The sequence below is a fragment of the Oenanthe melanoleuca genome, chromosome Z (assembly GCF_029582105.1).
Source record: "Oenanthe melanoleuca isolate GR-GAL-2019-014 chromosome Z, OMel1.0, whole genome shotgun sequence".
Lineage (NCBI taxonomy): Eukaryota > Metazoa > Chordata > Aves > Passeriformes > Muscicapidae > Oenanthe > Oenanthe melanoleuca.
This window is the reverse complement of record NC_079362.1, coordinates 20,603,438-20,622,138: the sequence shown is the minus strand read 5'-3', so window position 1 is coordinate 20,622,138 and position 18,701 is coordinate 20,603,438. Positions and strand designations below refer to the sequence as shown.

The 18,701-nt window shown below is 38.8% G+C and overlaps 1 protein-coding gene across 2 annotated transcripts in view; it reads right to left on the bottom strand.

Annotated features, from left to right (window-relative positions):
• Positions 1-18,701, bottom strand: part of TNFAIP8 (TNF alpha induced protein 8) — a 57,866-nt gene that overhangs the window by 29,368 nt on the left and 9,797 nt on the right. The window contains exon 2 of one of the 2 annotated variants that reach the window (XM_056514200.1): positions 14,898-14,965. The exons of the other annotated variant lie outside the window; for it this stretch is intronic. Within the exon in view, the coding sequence (XP_056370175.1) occupies position 14,898 (1 nt within the window). The 5' untranslated portion in view covers positions 14,899-14,965. The remainder of the gene's footprint in view (positions 1-14,897; positions 14,966-18,701) is intronic. 2 annotated transcript variants of the gene reach the window in all.

Sequence of the window (18,701 nt, the reverse complement as noted above, 5' to 3'; positions counted from 1 at the left end):
GCTGGAGGAACACTTTCAAGAACTGTTTTTTTTGGGGGTCTTTTTGTTGTTTTTTTTCAAAATGGATTAACTAAGACTACGTTGAACAAGAGCAGGAAATTCAATACCCAAAGAAACTCAGGAACTCATAATTTATGGAAGTCTTAGATGGCATTTGCTTTCTCTGGTTTATGGTAACATTTTCATAACTAAATCACACTTGAGAAAACAGCACTTGAGGCTGGTCCAAGTGAGAGTGTCTGTCTACCAGAGCAGCACCATCTTCCTCTTCTTCCTCTCCATTTAGCATGCCAGCATAGGCATGTGGTGTCTATTTACAGGACATATATAGCTAACCTTTAATTTTTTTTTTTTTGTCTGACAGAATTCAAACCACTACTAGCTCTCTGACTTCTTTTTTTAATAGATAAGAAATTAATTGCATCTAAAAATAAGTATTTGTCTCAAAAATAAGGTCTTGGATGATTTCTTATCTAGTTATAGCCACTGAAAACCCATACCTTGCTCCTTTTCCCCTCTATTAAGCAAGCTTACACTAGGGAGCCATATTCATGCACATTTCACATGCAGACTCTGGTTAGCATTTCCACATTGCATTAAAAGTTCAATATTGGACTTCCATTGATTGCGCTCAGCTCCAATTAAAAAAAAAAAAACACCAAACCAACGAAACACATCAGAATTTTGCTGGACTCCAAATAAGTTTATTTCATAGAAGTATGTCTAACTTCTTAACGATTTTATCCACTTTACAGGAAAATCATACTCCAGCCCTTAGAATGCTTTAGCAACAATAACAACACAATCTGCACTCTGGGGCTCAGCCAAACTGAATACCACTTCATAGGGTTATTGTAAGACTTTCAGGAACTATTTCAAGTATTCAGATTCAAAAAAAAAAAAAAAAGAAAAAAGAAGAAGAAAAAAAAAGTCGTGGATAACAAGATCTGAATAAGACTTCTTAGACTTGTTGCTCAATATCTTGTTTACAGAACACTGAATTATGGCACATACTTGAGATGATTTACTTGTTCAGGCAGATGGTCTGTCAGGGCTGTGCCTCTGCAATTCTTCCAAAAAGCTTAGGACTTTAAAGTGTGTTTCCAAAATCTGAGACTCAGTATGGACAATAGCTACTGTCTTTGTCCACTAGAAAATAAATGGGACAAGAGAAAGAATGAAGACTGCCTCTGACTTTGCACACAAGGGATGCAGCACTTGGATCAGAAATCCCACCTAACAAACTTCTGAGGGTTGCACTGAGGTCAAGGCTCTCAGAAGAGATCCACCTGCTCCCTCTGTGCATCCCACATCCATCTCACTCGGACAGGGCAGCAGCTGATGAAGGTTTGCTACTGGTTTTGGCCAATGCCACGAGGTGGCAACAGCACCCTGATTTAGAAAGAGCAGGTCTGCTTGAATGAGAACCCAGATTTCAAAAGAGCAGAACGAGTTTTGCTCATCTAGGGAACAGAGCAGGAAAGCACTGCTTAAAATGTCAAGCAAGAGGCTTCCCATACAGCCCTGAAACAGCATTTTGTACTCAACACAGAAAAGCTGCAGTTGTGTTTTGTACATGCTGGTATGGCACATCTGGAGAACTAAGTGCTTCTTCAGCAGTGGACATCACCTGAAATTGGTCAGCAAAGCACCAGGTAGCAGTACAAAATACCTATTGTTTTTTCCCAATCCAAATCCCAGACAGGTCTGAAAGAAACTTAAATACATCTAGAGGACAGCTACATTACAGTGGCAATATAGCAGATGATGTACTGGTAACAGCTTGGCTCCAGGAATCTGAAACCACACTAAAATTTTACATATCACTTCAAAGTATGGACAGGATTGTGCTGCTCATGCAGCTCACCCTTGCTCACAGCTTCTGCCTGCAATGACTTCATTCAGACCTGCTCTGCCCTCTGTGTTATTCCCTTTCCTATCCTGCCATTGCCTTTCCAGAAATGGGATAATGTAACCTTTTTTTTTTCCCTTGGAGGGGATGTGTTACCTGACCTGTAACTCGACTTTCCAGCTGCAAAGTCAGTGCCAGCATTTCCTCTTGTCAGACATGCAGGATTGTTTTGCTTGCAGAGGTGGTGGATTATTGAGGGGAACAGTGGTGGATTAAAATGTCCACCATATACCAGGAACACCACATATAAAGATTGTACATGCAACCTCAACTAAGTCTGAAAAACCTCCCCAAGCATTAGGCTTTTCTTTGTCTTGCCTCCACGAAAAGACAGTGTCTCATTTGTGAGAATTCAAATATTCAAAAGATGTTTTTCTTTTGAAAATTAAGAGCAACTCAAAAGGTGGAAAAAGGATGGTATATCTCATAGTTGTTGTTGCTGTGTCCACTGTAAAACTGCAGTTATCTGGTGTATCTTTTTTCATATGCAGCTAATTTATAGTAACAGAGATGCAATCAGAAAAATTAGAATATTCTAGTTTAATCAGCGTTGGGTAGAGAAAATTGCCTACCATGTTTTTAGATGTATATGAAAATAAAAATTACCAAATCTATGTTATCTAGTTACAATCTGTCTTAGAGCATTTAATCCTAAATGTATGACAAGTGCATATACATTCCTTATGAAAAAAGATGAAGCAGGAACTGCCATCAGTTAAAATATTCCCTTTACTCAAAACAACTCTACTCAAATCAACTTAAAACAACTGTAAGAAGTAAAATTCTCCCCAAAATCTTGATCTGTATTTTAAGCCAATGTAGAGTTACCAAGTTATTCATCTCTGTAAATGAAACTGAAAAAGCAAATCTCCACTAACGAATCACCATTACCAAATACCAGACATGACTTGTCTTAGCTGAAATAAGAGAACAGTACTAAGGAACACATTAACTGAGAGCACTAAAATAGCATCTATTTAACACAAAGCTCATATGTCCACTTGGCTATACATTGGCTTCATTCAAACCAGATTTTTACAACCAAACACTCTTACTTGATCTCAGTGCAGTTGGCTGTGTGCAGAAAACAGTAGCAAGTCCAGCTGATGAAGAGAAAAGCAGAGCTGAAATGTGGCATTATGAGGCCAGGCTACAAATATATTTGACTCAAAGCTAGTGCAATGCCTTCCCAAAACAGATAATTTCAACATCTACATAACACAGCTTATTTTTAACGTCAGGAAAAAGCCAGCAGGAACTCACCTGACAGTAAACAGTGAGCATGTTTGGGCAACATAATACTAAGGCCATCATGTTTCCCCATTTCCTGAGAGTTTGCTTTCATAATCCTCTGTGGTTTTTACTCCACAGTTTATACTGTAAATGTAGACTGACCTTCAAGTCTGTGACCAATTCTTGACAGTTCTTCAATAGTCATTGCACAAATAATCTAATTTCTTTTCAAAATTCCTATGGAATTTAAACACAGCAGACTCCATATGTAGAAACCTGGAAATCTAGAAGTGTATCAGTCTATCAAACTACGTGGATCAGGGATTAAGAAGTGAAAACACCTCTGCAAAAATCACAGGCATGACAAAAAAAAAAAAAAAAAAAAAAAAAAAAAAAAAAAAAAAAAAAGAGCTGTTTTGGTCCTGATGACTGCAAGGAAGCAATAGTTTGCAAGTTTGCCATAGTGGGCTTCTGATGTAATTCCAACATTCATCAGAAATAGGTGAAATACAAACATATAATAGCAAATGAATGGGCAAACACTGGAACAAATTAACTGCTACACTAAAATATGCAAGTATTTAAGACAAATAAAGAAGTCTGTCTAAACATAAAAAGTCAAGAAAAAGAATGTAATTTAAAAAAATTACTACTCAAAACTGGTATTTTGTGATGACTGATGAGAAACACTGTTGCTTTGTCTTAGATTTGTGACCTTGATACACTTTTTATTTCTCTAGTTTTTAAGAAGCATGCAAGTATTTAAGAAGTACATCATGCAATGTAGCATTTTATAGTCATAAGGTGCAGCAAATGTCAGCATCCCCTGCATGACTGGGCAATGCAGATTCTGCAGAGCCTTCACTGACCATGCACTGACCATGGAGCACCTTGGGGTACATTCTGTCTGTTTCTTCCAGGTCCTTTGAAAGTGGTATCCATGAACATTAATCCTTTGAAGAGTGTTACACATGAATGCCAACTCTTTCTCTTAAATGCAGCCATAAAATTATCCAGAGAAATAGATGTACACAGGGCCAATCATAAACCACTGAGTAAATCACGCTTGTGCAACAAAGATCTGAATATTTGATGACCACAGAGATTTATGCTCATTTTATCTATCTCCAACTCAAATCTACTTATGCCTTCTTAAGAATTGGTTTCTAAATGAAATCAAAACTGAACAGGGTTAGAAATGCTTGGCGTTGAGACTTGAAGCAAGAAATTATTTTTTTTATCACCTTGAAGCTATTTCTAACATCATTATATAAAGAAATAAAGAAACGTCACAGATTATATTTACTCCAAATCCATGTATTAACAGTCTCCATTCACAGAAAGGCCTTGTTTCAGAGGTCCAGGATACAAATTTTTTGCAGGACACAGGTGCTACATTTCCATGTGAAGGGCATCTCTCTCCAGACAGGAACTAGGACTTCATGCATGTCAGCTTCTCCTGATGGCCAGGAAGTCCTTACCCAGCCTGCTGGTGGCTGTGAATCCCATGTAAACTGGCCAGCTCTTTTTGGGGGTACTGACATCTGATCCAGGGCTGTGTGCTGGAATCCCTTGGCGAGTAAGATAGCAGTTTTTTTCCACCCTAAATTTTTTATGGCAAAACTCTCATGTATAAAGTCAGAGATTTTTCATTTGACCTACCACTGGTTTCATAGAGTAAAAACACTGTAACTACAAATGTCTGCTCCAAAATTGGCTTCACAGGTTAGTTAATTATTCACAGGTGGTTTATACTAAAACTCCAACTAGATATAAATGTTATTTTGACTAAACAAGAAAAATGAAACTGTATCTTCTGCATCTCAGCAGAACTACCAACCCCAACAAACAGTATCTGTTTCTGCACTGAGCAAGAGAGAAGCTATTGATCAAAGTGTCTGATACACCTCCGGGAAAGGAAGAAGGGTTAGCAACCTTATGAAAGATAAAGTCCAAGTAGTGACAAAAACCACCAACACTTAACATCTGCCAAGGTACCCATAAGACTCCTGTTTAACTAACTGTATTTGTGATACCTGATGCTCTCTTGAAATATGTGTTTCTATTTTAATTTACATTTTAGTGATTACAAAGATTTGGGGACCAGTTTCACTACAAAAATTAAGTAATTTAGTTTAAGGCCAAAAGCTTGAGTATATTCAGCACCCCATCACAAGCCTGTGCTATCATTCTCGTCTGTATAAACCTTGACTTACTATAAAATAAGAGGGCAGTATTAAACAACTGTCTGTATGGTTGGCTGTTCAGAAATAATCCTAAGACATGCATGCTCCATCCACAAAACAAAATGCTTTCAAATGCCATTCTGGTGTATTCCTAAACGTTTATGTTATAACCAATATATTTAAGAGATACTCACACTATGACTAAGCATGACTGGAACTGCTGGGGCAGGTGTGCTCACACCTCCTCCCTCTAGGAGGACACAAGTAGCTGGATCATGCTGCTGTACTCTTGGTTTCTTTACAGTCTTGAACTATCAGAATCAGCTGGCAGCTCTTGAGGCAGAGCGACAGAGGACAGTGAATACGGATATGGAATGCATCTGGAATTATCTGTAGTTATCAATAAACAGCCCTCCTCCACATCTCCTTCAGGTGAGTGCTCGTTCCTGCTCACACCCCTCTTCTGCTCCAGAAGAAACAGGCTGCTCAGGGTTGCAGCCTTGAAAGACATCAATGCCTGTCTAAGGTGCTCCATGGACACGGGAAACACTAAGGAACTCGACTGCATGGGGTGGCAGGTGTTGGCTACCCCCGTGTTTAAAATTGACAAGCACATCTCATGGGGCTGAGTTAATGGGGCTGAAACTCTCTAGCTGACAAGGGGAAGCATTGGGGAAGGGAAACAGTCCCAGCATTCCCAGGACTTCCGAGTATTTTTGAAGATGAAGCAGAAGTGCTCAGCAGGAACTCGTAGCTCAGACTGAGAAGGGGGGAAGGCACCCAGTTGTGGTGCTAGGAAACCACAGGCTCAGAAACTGAAAAGCCATTGCTTGTTATAGTCAAAAGAAAAGGTAAGGCTTAGGAATACTTATTTCAAGTTCTGGTTTTTTCAGCTTTGTGCTGGGTCTCCCACTAGCTGCCCAGATGTTTAACCAAACTGAGTTATCTTGTAAGACAGCCTCCCAAAAGTCATTGACTTCCCTACGAAGGACAAAGACACCACAGTTCTGTTTATGTGATACATTATGATTGCTAACTGTCAACACTAAAGCATGGCACTTGTTCTTCCAGTGGGGAAATGGTAGACATCCCTCCATGCTGCAGGGAGCTGCTGTGCAGAGGTACACAGAAATGCTGGGCCCTAACCATCCAAGTGTGCTGAGAAGGGCACCTTCCATGTAATCCAAATCTGGATGGCTCAATCCTTTAAAAAATCTTGTATTGCCTTGCAGCATCCAGAAAGAGTTTAGAATTCTCAAAACAGCTATCCCAGCTTTTGTAAGGGACTGCTGATGCCATGCACCATTTTTGCAGAATATGGCAGGAGACACTATGTCAGCTGGTGACATCACACACTCAACTATAACAAAAACATGAGAAGGGATTTTCATCATGATACAGCTGCAACAAAATAGAAATTGTACAATCTGTGTCCAAATGCAGAACAGAAGAAGAAAAACACCACATCCTTTCTGGCAGGAGTCCAAAGATGTGGTGGTGAGATGCAGTTGGAGGCAAAGACAGGAAGACAGTCTCTATAAGCAACAGCACTGCTTCCTTTCCTCAATATATGGATGAGTGCAACTGGCTTAGCTTCTTTCAGAGACAGTACAGAAACCGAAGAGCAACTCCTCAGTGCCACAGCTCTATCCTTGCTGTAACTCCAGCACCTCTTTTTAAGGAAAATTCAAGGCAATCTGATCTTCTGGAAGAGTACTGGGGTCTGCTTAAATATCTCAATACCAGATGAAAGTTATCTGAAACACTTAAGGACTAGCATTTAATAATTTGTTTTAATTTACAGTAGTTAAGGGACATAAAAATAGGAGCTATCTGTTTATATTGTAAAAGTAAACCTGAAATTAGGAAAAATTTGTATTCATTTACAAGGCAATAAAAAATCTATTTTTGTTCATGTATGTAAATGGAAAAAATAAATCCCTATACAATCTGCTCTTCAAGCATCCCTTGAAGAAGTTGGGAAAAATCCTGAGCAGTAAAATCATACATCTATGTCTCCAGCACTGTGGTTCTGCAGATAATTAAAGACAACTGTAATAGTGAAGAAAATCACAGCATCTTGGCTTCTGTGAATTGCCCTGTTTTGCTGAAGTATCTCTGTATGTTTATATCACTTTCTGTATTGTGGATTTTAGAAAAGCAAAGGACTACAGCAAAAACTCAGTATTCAATCTAATATTCAGTTTAAGAAATAATATAATTTTAGCTTTCTATTGTATTTTGAAAAAGATACTGAAGATCAGGATTTAAGACTACCAGCTTTCCTCCCTTAGTTAATATTTCAAGTATGTTGAAGAATCTCAGTCCTTCCTTCACATGCACTGACTTTCCACCTGCATTAAAAACCAATACAGAAAAAAATAAACAACTGCTAAGGACAAATATTTTTTAAAAGTCTGTATGTTTGGTAGTAGAAACACAAAAATACTTTGACATGCACATGCATGTCAGCTACAAATGTACTTAGTGAGATGCTGATGGAGCAAAGGGTTTTTCTAATACACAATAGCCAGTGCACACACACGTGGCTTGCAGATGTTAAATTGGTCCTTCTCATATACATCCTGCAATGCAAACCTGCCACTGCTGACCCTGAGAGACAGATATTCATAACATCTAACCATAAAATTAATCATTAGACAGCTACATAAACAGCTAAGATTAATGGAAAAGCCCCTCAGTGTTTGGCATCTTTTGTTTTCCATACATCCATTGTACTTGGGCATTGCTGGGTCAAATTCCCCTGCACTGCAGGGCAGATCCCCCTCTTCCCTGTGACAAGTGGCACAATAAATGCCACACACTGCAGTGGCCAACACACACGTTATGGATCATCAGCTGTAGTGAAAGGCAGCTTATTCAGGTGTAAGAATTAATGTCTGAGAAACAATGCTAAGCTGCATCAAGTACTGAATGCTCTGAAAAACCCCGTACTTCAAAAACTGACATAGAGAGGATCAAACACCCTTCCCAAAAATATCTCAGAATCCAAACATGCTACAAAATTTCCTTACAAATTCTCATATGCAGATGACAACTATATTGATACAAGGCTGAATAATTCACATCTGTAATTTAGAAAAACTTGAAAATAGCAAACAATAAAGGGGAATGAGAGAAGTGAAAAAGTGATCAGACCAACTACTACTGCCTCAGTTTACAGCAGCACTCCAGGTTATGTAATGCTTCTTAAAGGTTAAAGAAACTGAAACATTATTCAGAAATGGCTATCTCTAAAGGAGATCACCAGAAAACAACCTATTATGTTTTCCAATTCAGACATTATGTACAAAAATAATTATATATATATAGTGAACAGCAGGTGACTATTAATTCCTAATTGGATAGTGGAGCTGCTAAAGGAAAAATCATAGCATGGACTACTGGAAGACAAGAGATATCACACTAAAAGAAGCTTTCTTCTACAATTTGGGTAAGCCTGAATCTTTCAACATATCTAACCAAAACTTCAGAAATAAAACTTGGCTCAAAAGAGCGTGAGCATTTGTGAGATGTCTACCACAAAGCTGAGAGGTGTCCTGAACAGAGAAAGACAAAACACACAGGACAAAAAGGAACAAATCAGGGCAGGGTTTCAGTGAAAAGGAATACAGACCAATGTACCTAAGCACAAAGTCAGAGTGAGAGACTTTTATCAACAAAAACTTCTAAGCATTGCCTCCAAATGAAGTGGTTGCACGACTCCCAACCCTCAGACATGTTTCACCCAGCCTGAGAGCTCCCTGTGGTAGCAAAAGCATCTGTTTAGCTGCACAACACATCAGACTGAAGAATTAATTCACAAAAAAAGATTGCTGAGGGGAAAAAAGGCTAACTGATCTCATGATTGAGTTCCTCATTCTGACGAACATGAACATTTCTGCTGACACAAGCAAGGAAACAATAAAAGCATGGGAACAGGACAGCATGACATTTTTGGCAGCAGAAGGGCTGTGAAATCAGTGCCAACTGACTTGAATCCTTCAGCAGAGTGAATATCATCCACTGGAAACACAAGGAAAAGGTCCTGTGCCACAAGATCATGACCAAATCAACCAATCTCTCACTGCTCCAAAAAAGATAAGACAGCAATGGTGAGACACACAAGACACTCATCTGCATACAAAGGATGATACAGACACTTGGAATGTGGTTAAACAATAAAGCACAGCTTCAATTCTTCTACAGAAACTCACTTAAGTCATAAAATGTGTGGGCTTAAGGATGCCTTGCTTTTATCCTGTACCCAAAGTCATGTATCATAATCCTTTAACCATTCAGAGACCACATAGGTAAAAAATTGTTCTGGTCATCTTTTTCCTCTTCTGAGACTGAAAATTAAATAGCTCACTGTATTTCCTTTAGTTATGCAGCCATTTCCTGCAGCTACCTTTCCACTGGTATATCTGTCATGCATAATCCTGTGCTGCTTGATTATACAGCAGCTCCTGCATTTGAAAGAACACTCACACAAGACTTTTTTAAAAAAATCCTTCTCTTGTGTGCCCTACTTCTCAGTCCAAATTCCCATTGCCTTCAGTCAGGCATTACACACAGTTGGTAACTGGGGACATTACCAGCCCTCAATCCCTTTTCCTAGGTGCACCACATTTATTTCTCTCTGCCCACCCTTCACCCAACCTGGCAGATTTTGACCATCTCAAGACCCAAATTCAGGCCTACCACGATAATTTTCCCAGCATGGAAGTCATTGCATCAGACCTGCCTGTCAGCACTGGTGGCTGATCCCATTTATTTCATCAACCACCTCCTTCATTCATGGCACACAATCCTCATGGTGGAGAAGATAACTCCAAAGCCACTCCCAAAATGCTCCCAGCACAATATTCACCCCACAGCTTCCTCTGAGGCTCACATACCCACAATCTCAACACCTCAATACCTACTGGTGCTTGAAACACTGCATGCCTAATAGAAACAAGCATCACTATGCTTCCCTCCTTCTGGGTATTTATCTTATTAAACTGGGCCTTCTTCATCCTCAGGCAAACTCTAGATCAGCAGCCACCCCAACAGTGTGTGCTGAGAACAGTGTTTAACCTTCAGGTGAAACAAGAATAGTTTAAAGTGACCAGAGACTTTCCATCATGGCTCTAGAAAGCTCAAATGGCTGAACCCTGACAGTGTTTGCTAAGGAATTGCACATTTTCTCACATGCTGAAAGTGAAGGAACCAAACAGGCTGCACTTCTTTCTGTTTCAGTTACCACTTCACAGCTTGGATTGTGCACCAGGGCCTCACCAGGTCCTCCCAGGACCTGACAGCCCCAAATGCCCTTGAGCTCCAAAAGCACTTGCTACACCACCACACACACTGCTCAGAGCAACAGCCACAGCTGAGCACGAAGAAAAGCATGTCCTGCCACATGTCTGCTAACAATGTGCATAGGAATCTGTTAGTAATGCAGCCACATGAGCCTGCATGTTGATGACTAGTTTTAGAACCTTAGAATCATTCAGATTTTAAAAGACCAGTGAGTCCAACCTTCTTCCCAGCTGTACAATAAAATGCCAGAGTGTATCTATGCCTGTGGCAGCATGAAAACACTTAGCAGAGGAGTCCACCTGTCTCTCTAGTAAGAACAGAAGAGAACTCTCATGAGCAGTGATTCCAGCAGAGACAGAACTCCACCTAGAGATGTTATTTATGAAACGTGTATGTATGTATGCAAAGAAAAGCATGTACTTGCCTGCACTGTTCAGGAGAGCAGGATTCAAACCAGGGGAATTGCAAAGGAGAGTGTAGCAGTCAAGGGATGGGAGTGCACAGAAGGCAGAAGAGTTTGATATATTTACTATTTAAACCAACATGCTCATCAGAGAAGACCTCAGCCTATGAAAATATCCAGGGTCTGAAAAGCAGGTAATGGAAAGAATTATTTTATCCTCCAAGATGATATGAAAACACATGTGAACAGACCAGTCACAAGACAAGAAAGACTGTACTGGAAGCCTCCAACACTGGAGCAAATCCCCCAGCTACCTCTGTAAGGAGGGAAAGTGCCTGTGCAGAGTAAATATCAGGTTTGACCACTACATGAGATGGAAATGCTTGCTACAGGGGCACCTGTGATTCAGAAGGCAGGCTTCTTCCAGCTCTCCTTCCTAAAGCACAGCCACCACCACTGGCTGAACAAAACCGCTGTGAGTGCAGGCAGGACCAGGACAAAAGCTATGAAGCTCTTCCTTATAAATCTAATCAAAAAGAATTAGGGGATTTCTTAATTATTAAAAGTAAAAATTCCATCAAATGACTTCAAGCTAGCAGCATTAACGTTAGCAAAAAATATTTACTGATTGTCCCAAGGTTATAATTGATAAAACACCACAAAACATTTTGTGTGAGTCAAAGTGAATAACATTCAATATTAATTAAAGAATAGCAGTGAAATTTGGGTCCAGAAACATTATACAGTCAGCAAAACCAGGAAAAATGCCCATAATGAGTTTTATTTGGATTAATTTGATATTATGAATATCACTTTTAAAGTCAAATTTCTTTAAATCTATCTTCCTATGCAAAATAAAGAATCATTTAGTAAAGTCATAGACACTTTTCAACTACTGCCATGTTAAAAATCATTTTAACAGCCTTAAAATATTATGTACTCAGTTTCTTTCAGGAAAAAATCATGAGAAGTGAGGAGCTTTTTTATAGTACCTATTTGAAAAACAATGAAAGAGAAGAATCTGAATAAAAGCAGCTGATGACTGCAGCATGAGAGTTGGTTTGTCTGTGAAAATCTTATGCTAGTTTTAACATGCACCATCTGTAGCAGCCTCTCAACAGCTCCAGATTCCTGCCTTCAAGCTCTCCAATAAGGAAAGAAGTCACTGAGGGACTGGTCTCCTTGCACAGTCTCTACAATAAATGCACTCATTATTTTACAAGTGGGCTAACACATCCTGGAATGGGGTGTAACTCGTCATCTTTACCAGCAAGTAATGTTAGCAAAGTACAATGCTTCTGAAACAACAATAACAAAAAAGATGGTATCCAAAAGACACTTGTAAAATTTCCTTATCATATGGCTATTGACAAGTTACACTCCCTTACAGCAATCTGGTGCAAGATGTTGAAGTTAACACAAGGAGGTGCTTTAATGCTACTTTGAGTTAATGTTAGAATTTCATTCTAAGCTATACTAATAACTTGTCAGCAGAGTAACAAATTTCCATGCTTTTACCTCTGAAAAACAGGTTTCTAATCTACATATGCTACCCAAGCAAGCAAGGCCTGAAAGTGCTCACTTCCCACAGCTGACAAACAAAACAGGGATTCTCACGAGATAGAAGGGGTTCGTTTCCTTTACACATAAACAGAAATTTTAAGAGAAAAAAAAAAAAAAAAAAACAAAAAAAAACCACAAAACACCGAAATGAGTAACACTTATAAAAATACAGAAACAATAAAACATATATATTTTCTAAATGTAAGCAGAAAAAAGCCCAACTCCTCTAAAGATACAGTACCCTGCACTAAACTATTTTTTCTTTTAATGATTTCAATAGACAACACATTTCTATGTAAATCATCAAGAAATCTGATGCAGATTTCCTTTTTTCTCAGATTCCTAAACACTTTCATGATACCAGATTTACCTTGAAGTGTCAAAACTAAATGTTAAATAAATTAAACTTCATGCAAACACTATCTTCTGTTGCATTAGCTAAGAACATCTCCTTTTGGAAATAAGATTCTTTCAGTTGCATGTCATTCTAAACAAGGAAAAATCACAAATACAATAAAATATTCCTTGAAACTTCTTACTGGGATGCACTGGGATGTACTCAAAGCCATTGAAGCTGTTACCTGGCAGAGATACACAACTGCTTTCACTGCTCTCACCCTACTAGTCTTTCCTAGAGGATTAAGGCCATGCATTTTTGTTTTTCATAACATTAGGCAAACTTTCCATGAAAAGAATACAGACTGGAGGAACTTAAAGCAGAGTAACTTGTGACTTTCATTATAGGGCCTCTTCTTTTCTTTCTTTCTTTCTTTCTTTCTTTCTTTCTTTCTTTCTTTCTTTCTTTCTTTCTTTCTTTCTTTCTTTCTTTCTTTCTTTCTTTCTTTCTTTCTTTCTTTCTTTCTTTCTTTCTCTTCCTTTCTTTCTTTCTCTTTCTTTCTTTCTTCTCTTTCTTTCTTTCTTTCTTTCTCTCTTTCTCTTTCTTTCTTTCTTTCTTTCTTTCTCTCTTTCTCTTTCTTTCTTTCTCTCTCTCTTTCTCTCTCTCTCTCTTTCTCTTTCTCTTTCTCTTTCTCTTTCTCTTTCTCTTTCTCTCTCTTTCTCTCTTTCTCTCTCTCTCTTTTTCTTTCTCTCTTTCTTTCTCTCTCTATCTTTTTCTCTCTCTCTCTCTCTCTCTCTCTTTTTCTTTCTCTCTTTTTCTTTCTCTCTTTCTTTCTCTCTCTCTTTCTCCCTTTCTTTTTCTCTCTCTCTTTCGCTCTTTCTTTCTTTCTCTCTTATTCTTTCTCTCTTTCTTTCTCTCTTTCCTTCTGACACCAGCTACTGCCTATCTGGTATGTTTTAGCTGCGCAGATTATTGACAGAGCTGTGAGCTGTAAATATTTAAAATGCATGCAACAGAACCTAAACCAAAAACAGGGAGAATTGGATATAAAATTGGTTGTGTGCCCTTGCAGCCCAGAAAGGCACCAAAGAGCACCACAAGCAGTGTGGCCAGAAGGTCCAGAGAGGTGACCCTGCCCTCCTACTCCCGCCTAGAGCGTGGAATCCAGCTTGGGGACCTCCAACAAAAGAAGGAGGAGAACCTGCTGAGGAGAGTCCAGGAGGCCACAAAGATGATCCAAGGACTGGAGCACCTCTCCTGTGAAGACAGGCTGAGAGTGGGAATTTTCTGCCCAGAGAAGAAAAGGCTCTGGGGCAAACTCTGCTTTTTCACTGCTCAAAGGGGGATTAAAAGAAAGGGGGTGACAGACTTTTTGCCAGAGTCCATAGTGATCAGACAAGGGGTTTTCAACTGAAAGGGGGTAGTTTTATACCAGGCATAGGGAATAAATATTTTACCATGAGGGTGAGGCTCTGCAACCCACTGCCCAGAGAAGTTGTGGATGCCTGCCTACTGCAGGTGTTTAAAGCCAGGCTGGAGGGGCTTTGAGCAACACTGTCTAGTGAAATGTGATGGCCAAGGGGGGCCAGGGTTAGGCCTAATCTATATTTGAAACTCCCTTCTAACCCAAGTCACCCTATGATTCTGAAAGAATGGGAGCACATAGTCAAGAAAAAAAGGAGAATACCAGCATGCTGAAATTACACTAGGCATTTTTGAAGTAAATACAGGCATGAAGTTTCCTTAAAAAATATTTAAAGACCTCTGAATGAAAATGTAGGTGAATCAATATTTTGAGCTACTTTCTTCAGTACAAAAGTAATACATTGAAAGAACAAGGAAAAAATTAGGTTTTGAGATGAAATTTGTGATCCCAAGCACAAAAAAACTTTAATCATAGTAGTTTCAGTACGTTATTCATACAGAGGAGCAAACTGCTCAGAATACTACACTTACTTGATGTACATGTAACTACATGCAGGTGTTACAGAGAAATTTAGAGAACCCTGTCTGGATTTGTCACTCTGAAAAAAAAAAGAAAAGAGAAGAGATATGAATATATGAATCATAGTCAGAAAAGCATCTTCCAAAGCACATGGCATTTAATGAATCAAATCAATAAATAAGCCTTACAAGTAGATATCTGAGAAGCATTCCTGTGTATATCAAGGTTTAGCTTGGTAATAATTACCTCCTAAACTGTGTAAAAAACCCTGGTGTTATATAAGAAAAGTATCTCATATAATACAATATTATCAGTTACTGAAAGTTCCTCACCTAAATCATGGCAAAACACAAAAGAAATTACAGTCTTCTCTTTGATAGTTTTGAAGGAAGCTTCATCCCAAAAAGGAATATGAACTCTTCCAATCATGTAAAGCAAAAGGAATTTAAAATGTCACAGAGAGAATTTCCTCCAACACATTCTTTTCAGCTTGGTTTAGACTTGTTGAAAACAGACAACAATATCTGGACCATATTTACCCTGGGTCACACAACCAGCTTTACAGTCACCAGCACTACTTCAGCACTAATTCACTCACAATCCTCCACTGCCAATAAAAGATCTTGTGTACTCAAAGAGGAACTCATTTTCCTTTAGTGAGGATTACTTTTTTACTGGGACATCTTGGACTGCCTCTACCTGACACTACTCCAACATCTCCAGGGGGTTTTCAGCAGGAGAAGAGCATGGGAAAGAAGAATTAAGTACAAGCTCTGCATAGGAGCATGTAACAAAGAGGAACTGCAAAATTTGCTAGTCAGACTAAGCACTCATATGTATGAATGTACATGTATAGTGCCAGAGGTACTACAAGAAGAATGGGTGTAAAACTAATCAGTTTACTTCCTTTAGAGCACTTAGGGTGTACTAAGGGAGCAAGCAAGTTATTGCCTGAAGTCTTTCCACAGTTTTTGAATTTCATCTTCTGATTTCAGTAGCTTATGTTAGAGTAACCTCATTAGTTTATCTTCCCATCTTCTCTCAGCAGTTAGACTAAAATGCAAAAATATAGTTTCTCTAATATTTTTCTAAACTACATGGATTTGTGAATCTCCTCAGGATTCCAATTTTAAACGACAGACCCACTCTGTCAATGTCTGTTTATAGACAAAAACTAAAGTATGCATAAATAACACACTTTAAAATTGAAATAATTTTATAGGAGGGAAAAAACGATGTTAAGGTTTTAAAGCACTTGACTGCCTTTTATTCTCTTGAAGCAATCTTGCATTGAAAGTTTCAAGATTCAGATCCAAAATAGGAGCTAGCTTTGCTGTAAGCTGCCACACACTGAGTATTACAGAACAACTGCTGCACAGTAACTGCATTTGTACAGACAGCAATTTCCCACTCCAAACCTTACTGCATTCAGCCAAACTTTTCAGACACAGGAGCACAGCCCTTGGGATAGAGTCACTAGTGCTGTGCTCTGCTGCAGGTTTCCAGAGCTCCACAACTTGCTCTGAGAGAGAACCCAGCAGATAATGCTACAATGTGCTTGGTAACAGAGAGGTCTAGCAGGACTCACCGTTTTTTGCATGTTTTATTTGGCAGAAAGTTCCTGCTTTTGTAGTATTTTCTTTCAATAAAGGAGGTTGAGAGTGGGATGAGGGCTGTCCAGGATTTCTCAGCTCTGGCTATAAAAGGAATTCTGCTAGCAGGATGCACAGCTTTCCACAAGCAGCACTGAACATCGTAATTACAATATGGACATAAGGTACAAACAAGCTCAAGGCATGTTGTTTTCAGGGTTACTCTGCAGCTACACTGAGCACCTGAACAAATTGCCTGCAAATTAGTCAGCTGCCCTTGAGGGAGCTTCAGCTGAATTCAGCTGAGCAGAAGAAATCAGGTGATGGCCACAGCTCCTCAGCAAGCCCTCAGTGCATTTTTACTGCGCTGTTTTCAACTCCTACCAACCCCCCCACCAAAAAAAAAAAAATCCAGAAAAGCATTGGTTCACTGATTCCATCACTGTCACAGAACAAGCCCTTAGTTGACTGAGCACAGAAAAAAAGCTGCATGATCACATAGTTTCAGACTGTCATGCTGGGTATCTAAACCACTTCTCTTCTGTGAAGAGCCTTTGACAAAGACCTCTCTTCTGCCTGGCATTGTAAATGTTTTATTAGATTTATCTTGTTTTATTATGGCATTACTCAGCTGTTCATATTACGAAAAAAAAAAAGTTTTAAACACTTTTTTCTTTCTCTTCAGTCTTTTGTTTTTCATCCCAAGAAGTTTATTTATGCTTCTCAAGGTTCTCCTAACCCTTATTACATATCTGATTTGATAAAGTTATGAATTTAATCCTCCTAATCTAATAATTTATTAATTAGCCTGTCTATTAGTTGCCATTCTTCTCCATCAATGTATTTATTGCCATCAAGACTCAGAACACCAGCTTTCAGATTTGTGCTGTAGCTGTTCACTTTCAAAACAGCATTGTTTTAAGACAAATTACAGTTGAAATAGGTCATAACTGCATTTTTAACTGTGGAGTTCTGCATTAATTTTCTCAGAAATTTAGATTATTAAATGCTGCACACTGCATTTAAGCCTGGCTAGTAGAGAAGTCTCCTTTCCTATAGTTTTAAACCTAAATTTTAAAGTCCACTGTAACCCACACTCTCCTTACCTAACCTCAGTCACACACAGATACTTCTTGTGCTTGAGCAGAGAGCGGGGCTGGTTTTGTGACATGGTTTCCTGTCAGGACAGCAGCATATGGTCTGGTTTTAGGCACTAAAGTGGTTTTATAGGTGTCAAATGCTGAATCCCCAACAAGTGGACCCAAACATTCAGAATTTTCTTTCAATACACCCTATTCTGTGATCACTGAAATTAACTATCTGGCTTGACACACAGGACTGGGTACTCCTTGCAAAGCAGGATCTTTACACAAATACTGCTTGGGTTTGGTTTTTTAAAGGCCTTAAATTTTAAATCAAGTAATTAGAAAAATCAGTATGCTGAAATGCTAAGAAACTTCTAAAAAAGGTAACAGTAAGCAACTTGGACAAAGCCTATCAGAAAACACTGGCAAATAACCAGTGTTCAGGGATCACAGATGGGAGGGACAGCACTGCATGAGCTGAGGTCACCAGCAAGGACCATGTCCTGTGCTTGCCATCTTTTGATGTTGGCTGGAACCTGCTTTCAGCAGATGGATCTTTTTGCAGTAATTCAGGCTCTCTATACTATCCAATATTATCCAGAAGAAATGGATAAACTGCTAATCACCTGAGATCACATTTGAACACCTCACGGGAATAAATAAAAATGCATACAGTATTTTATTGCCCATCACTGACCTCACATATTCCCCCTTATTTATTCCCCAGTTATCCTCCTGGTATTGACAACAAAACTGACATTTCAAGTGACTTTAAACCACCCACCTGCATATTCAAAACCACTTGTACAGCAAATACCACTAGCAAACCTGCACAAAAGCATTTGGCCACAATCAGCATACTTTCTGCATCACTGACCAGTGTGCTCTTTTGCAGACCAATACAACACAAATTCATTGGTAGATTACACAGATTTTTCTACAATTCAGACGTCAGTAGCATTCCTACCATTATTCAGTTCTACCTGTAAGTTCTAACAAGTTTTCAAAAGCTCCAAACAAAACAAGATTTGACTACATCTTTTTCTTTAACATGAGAGTGATCTAATACACTGAAGTACTATAAATTAATGGAGAACAAATTAAGTAAATATATTAAGTAAATGCCTGGAAATAATCA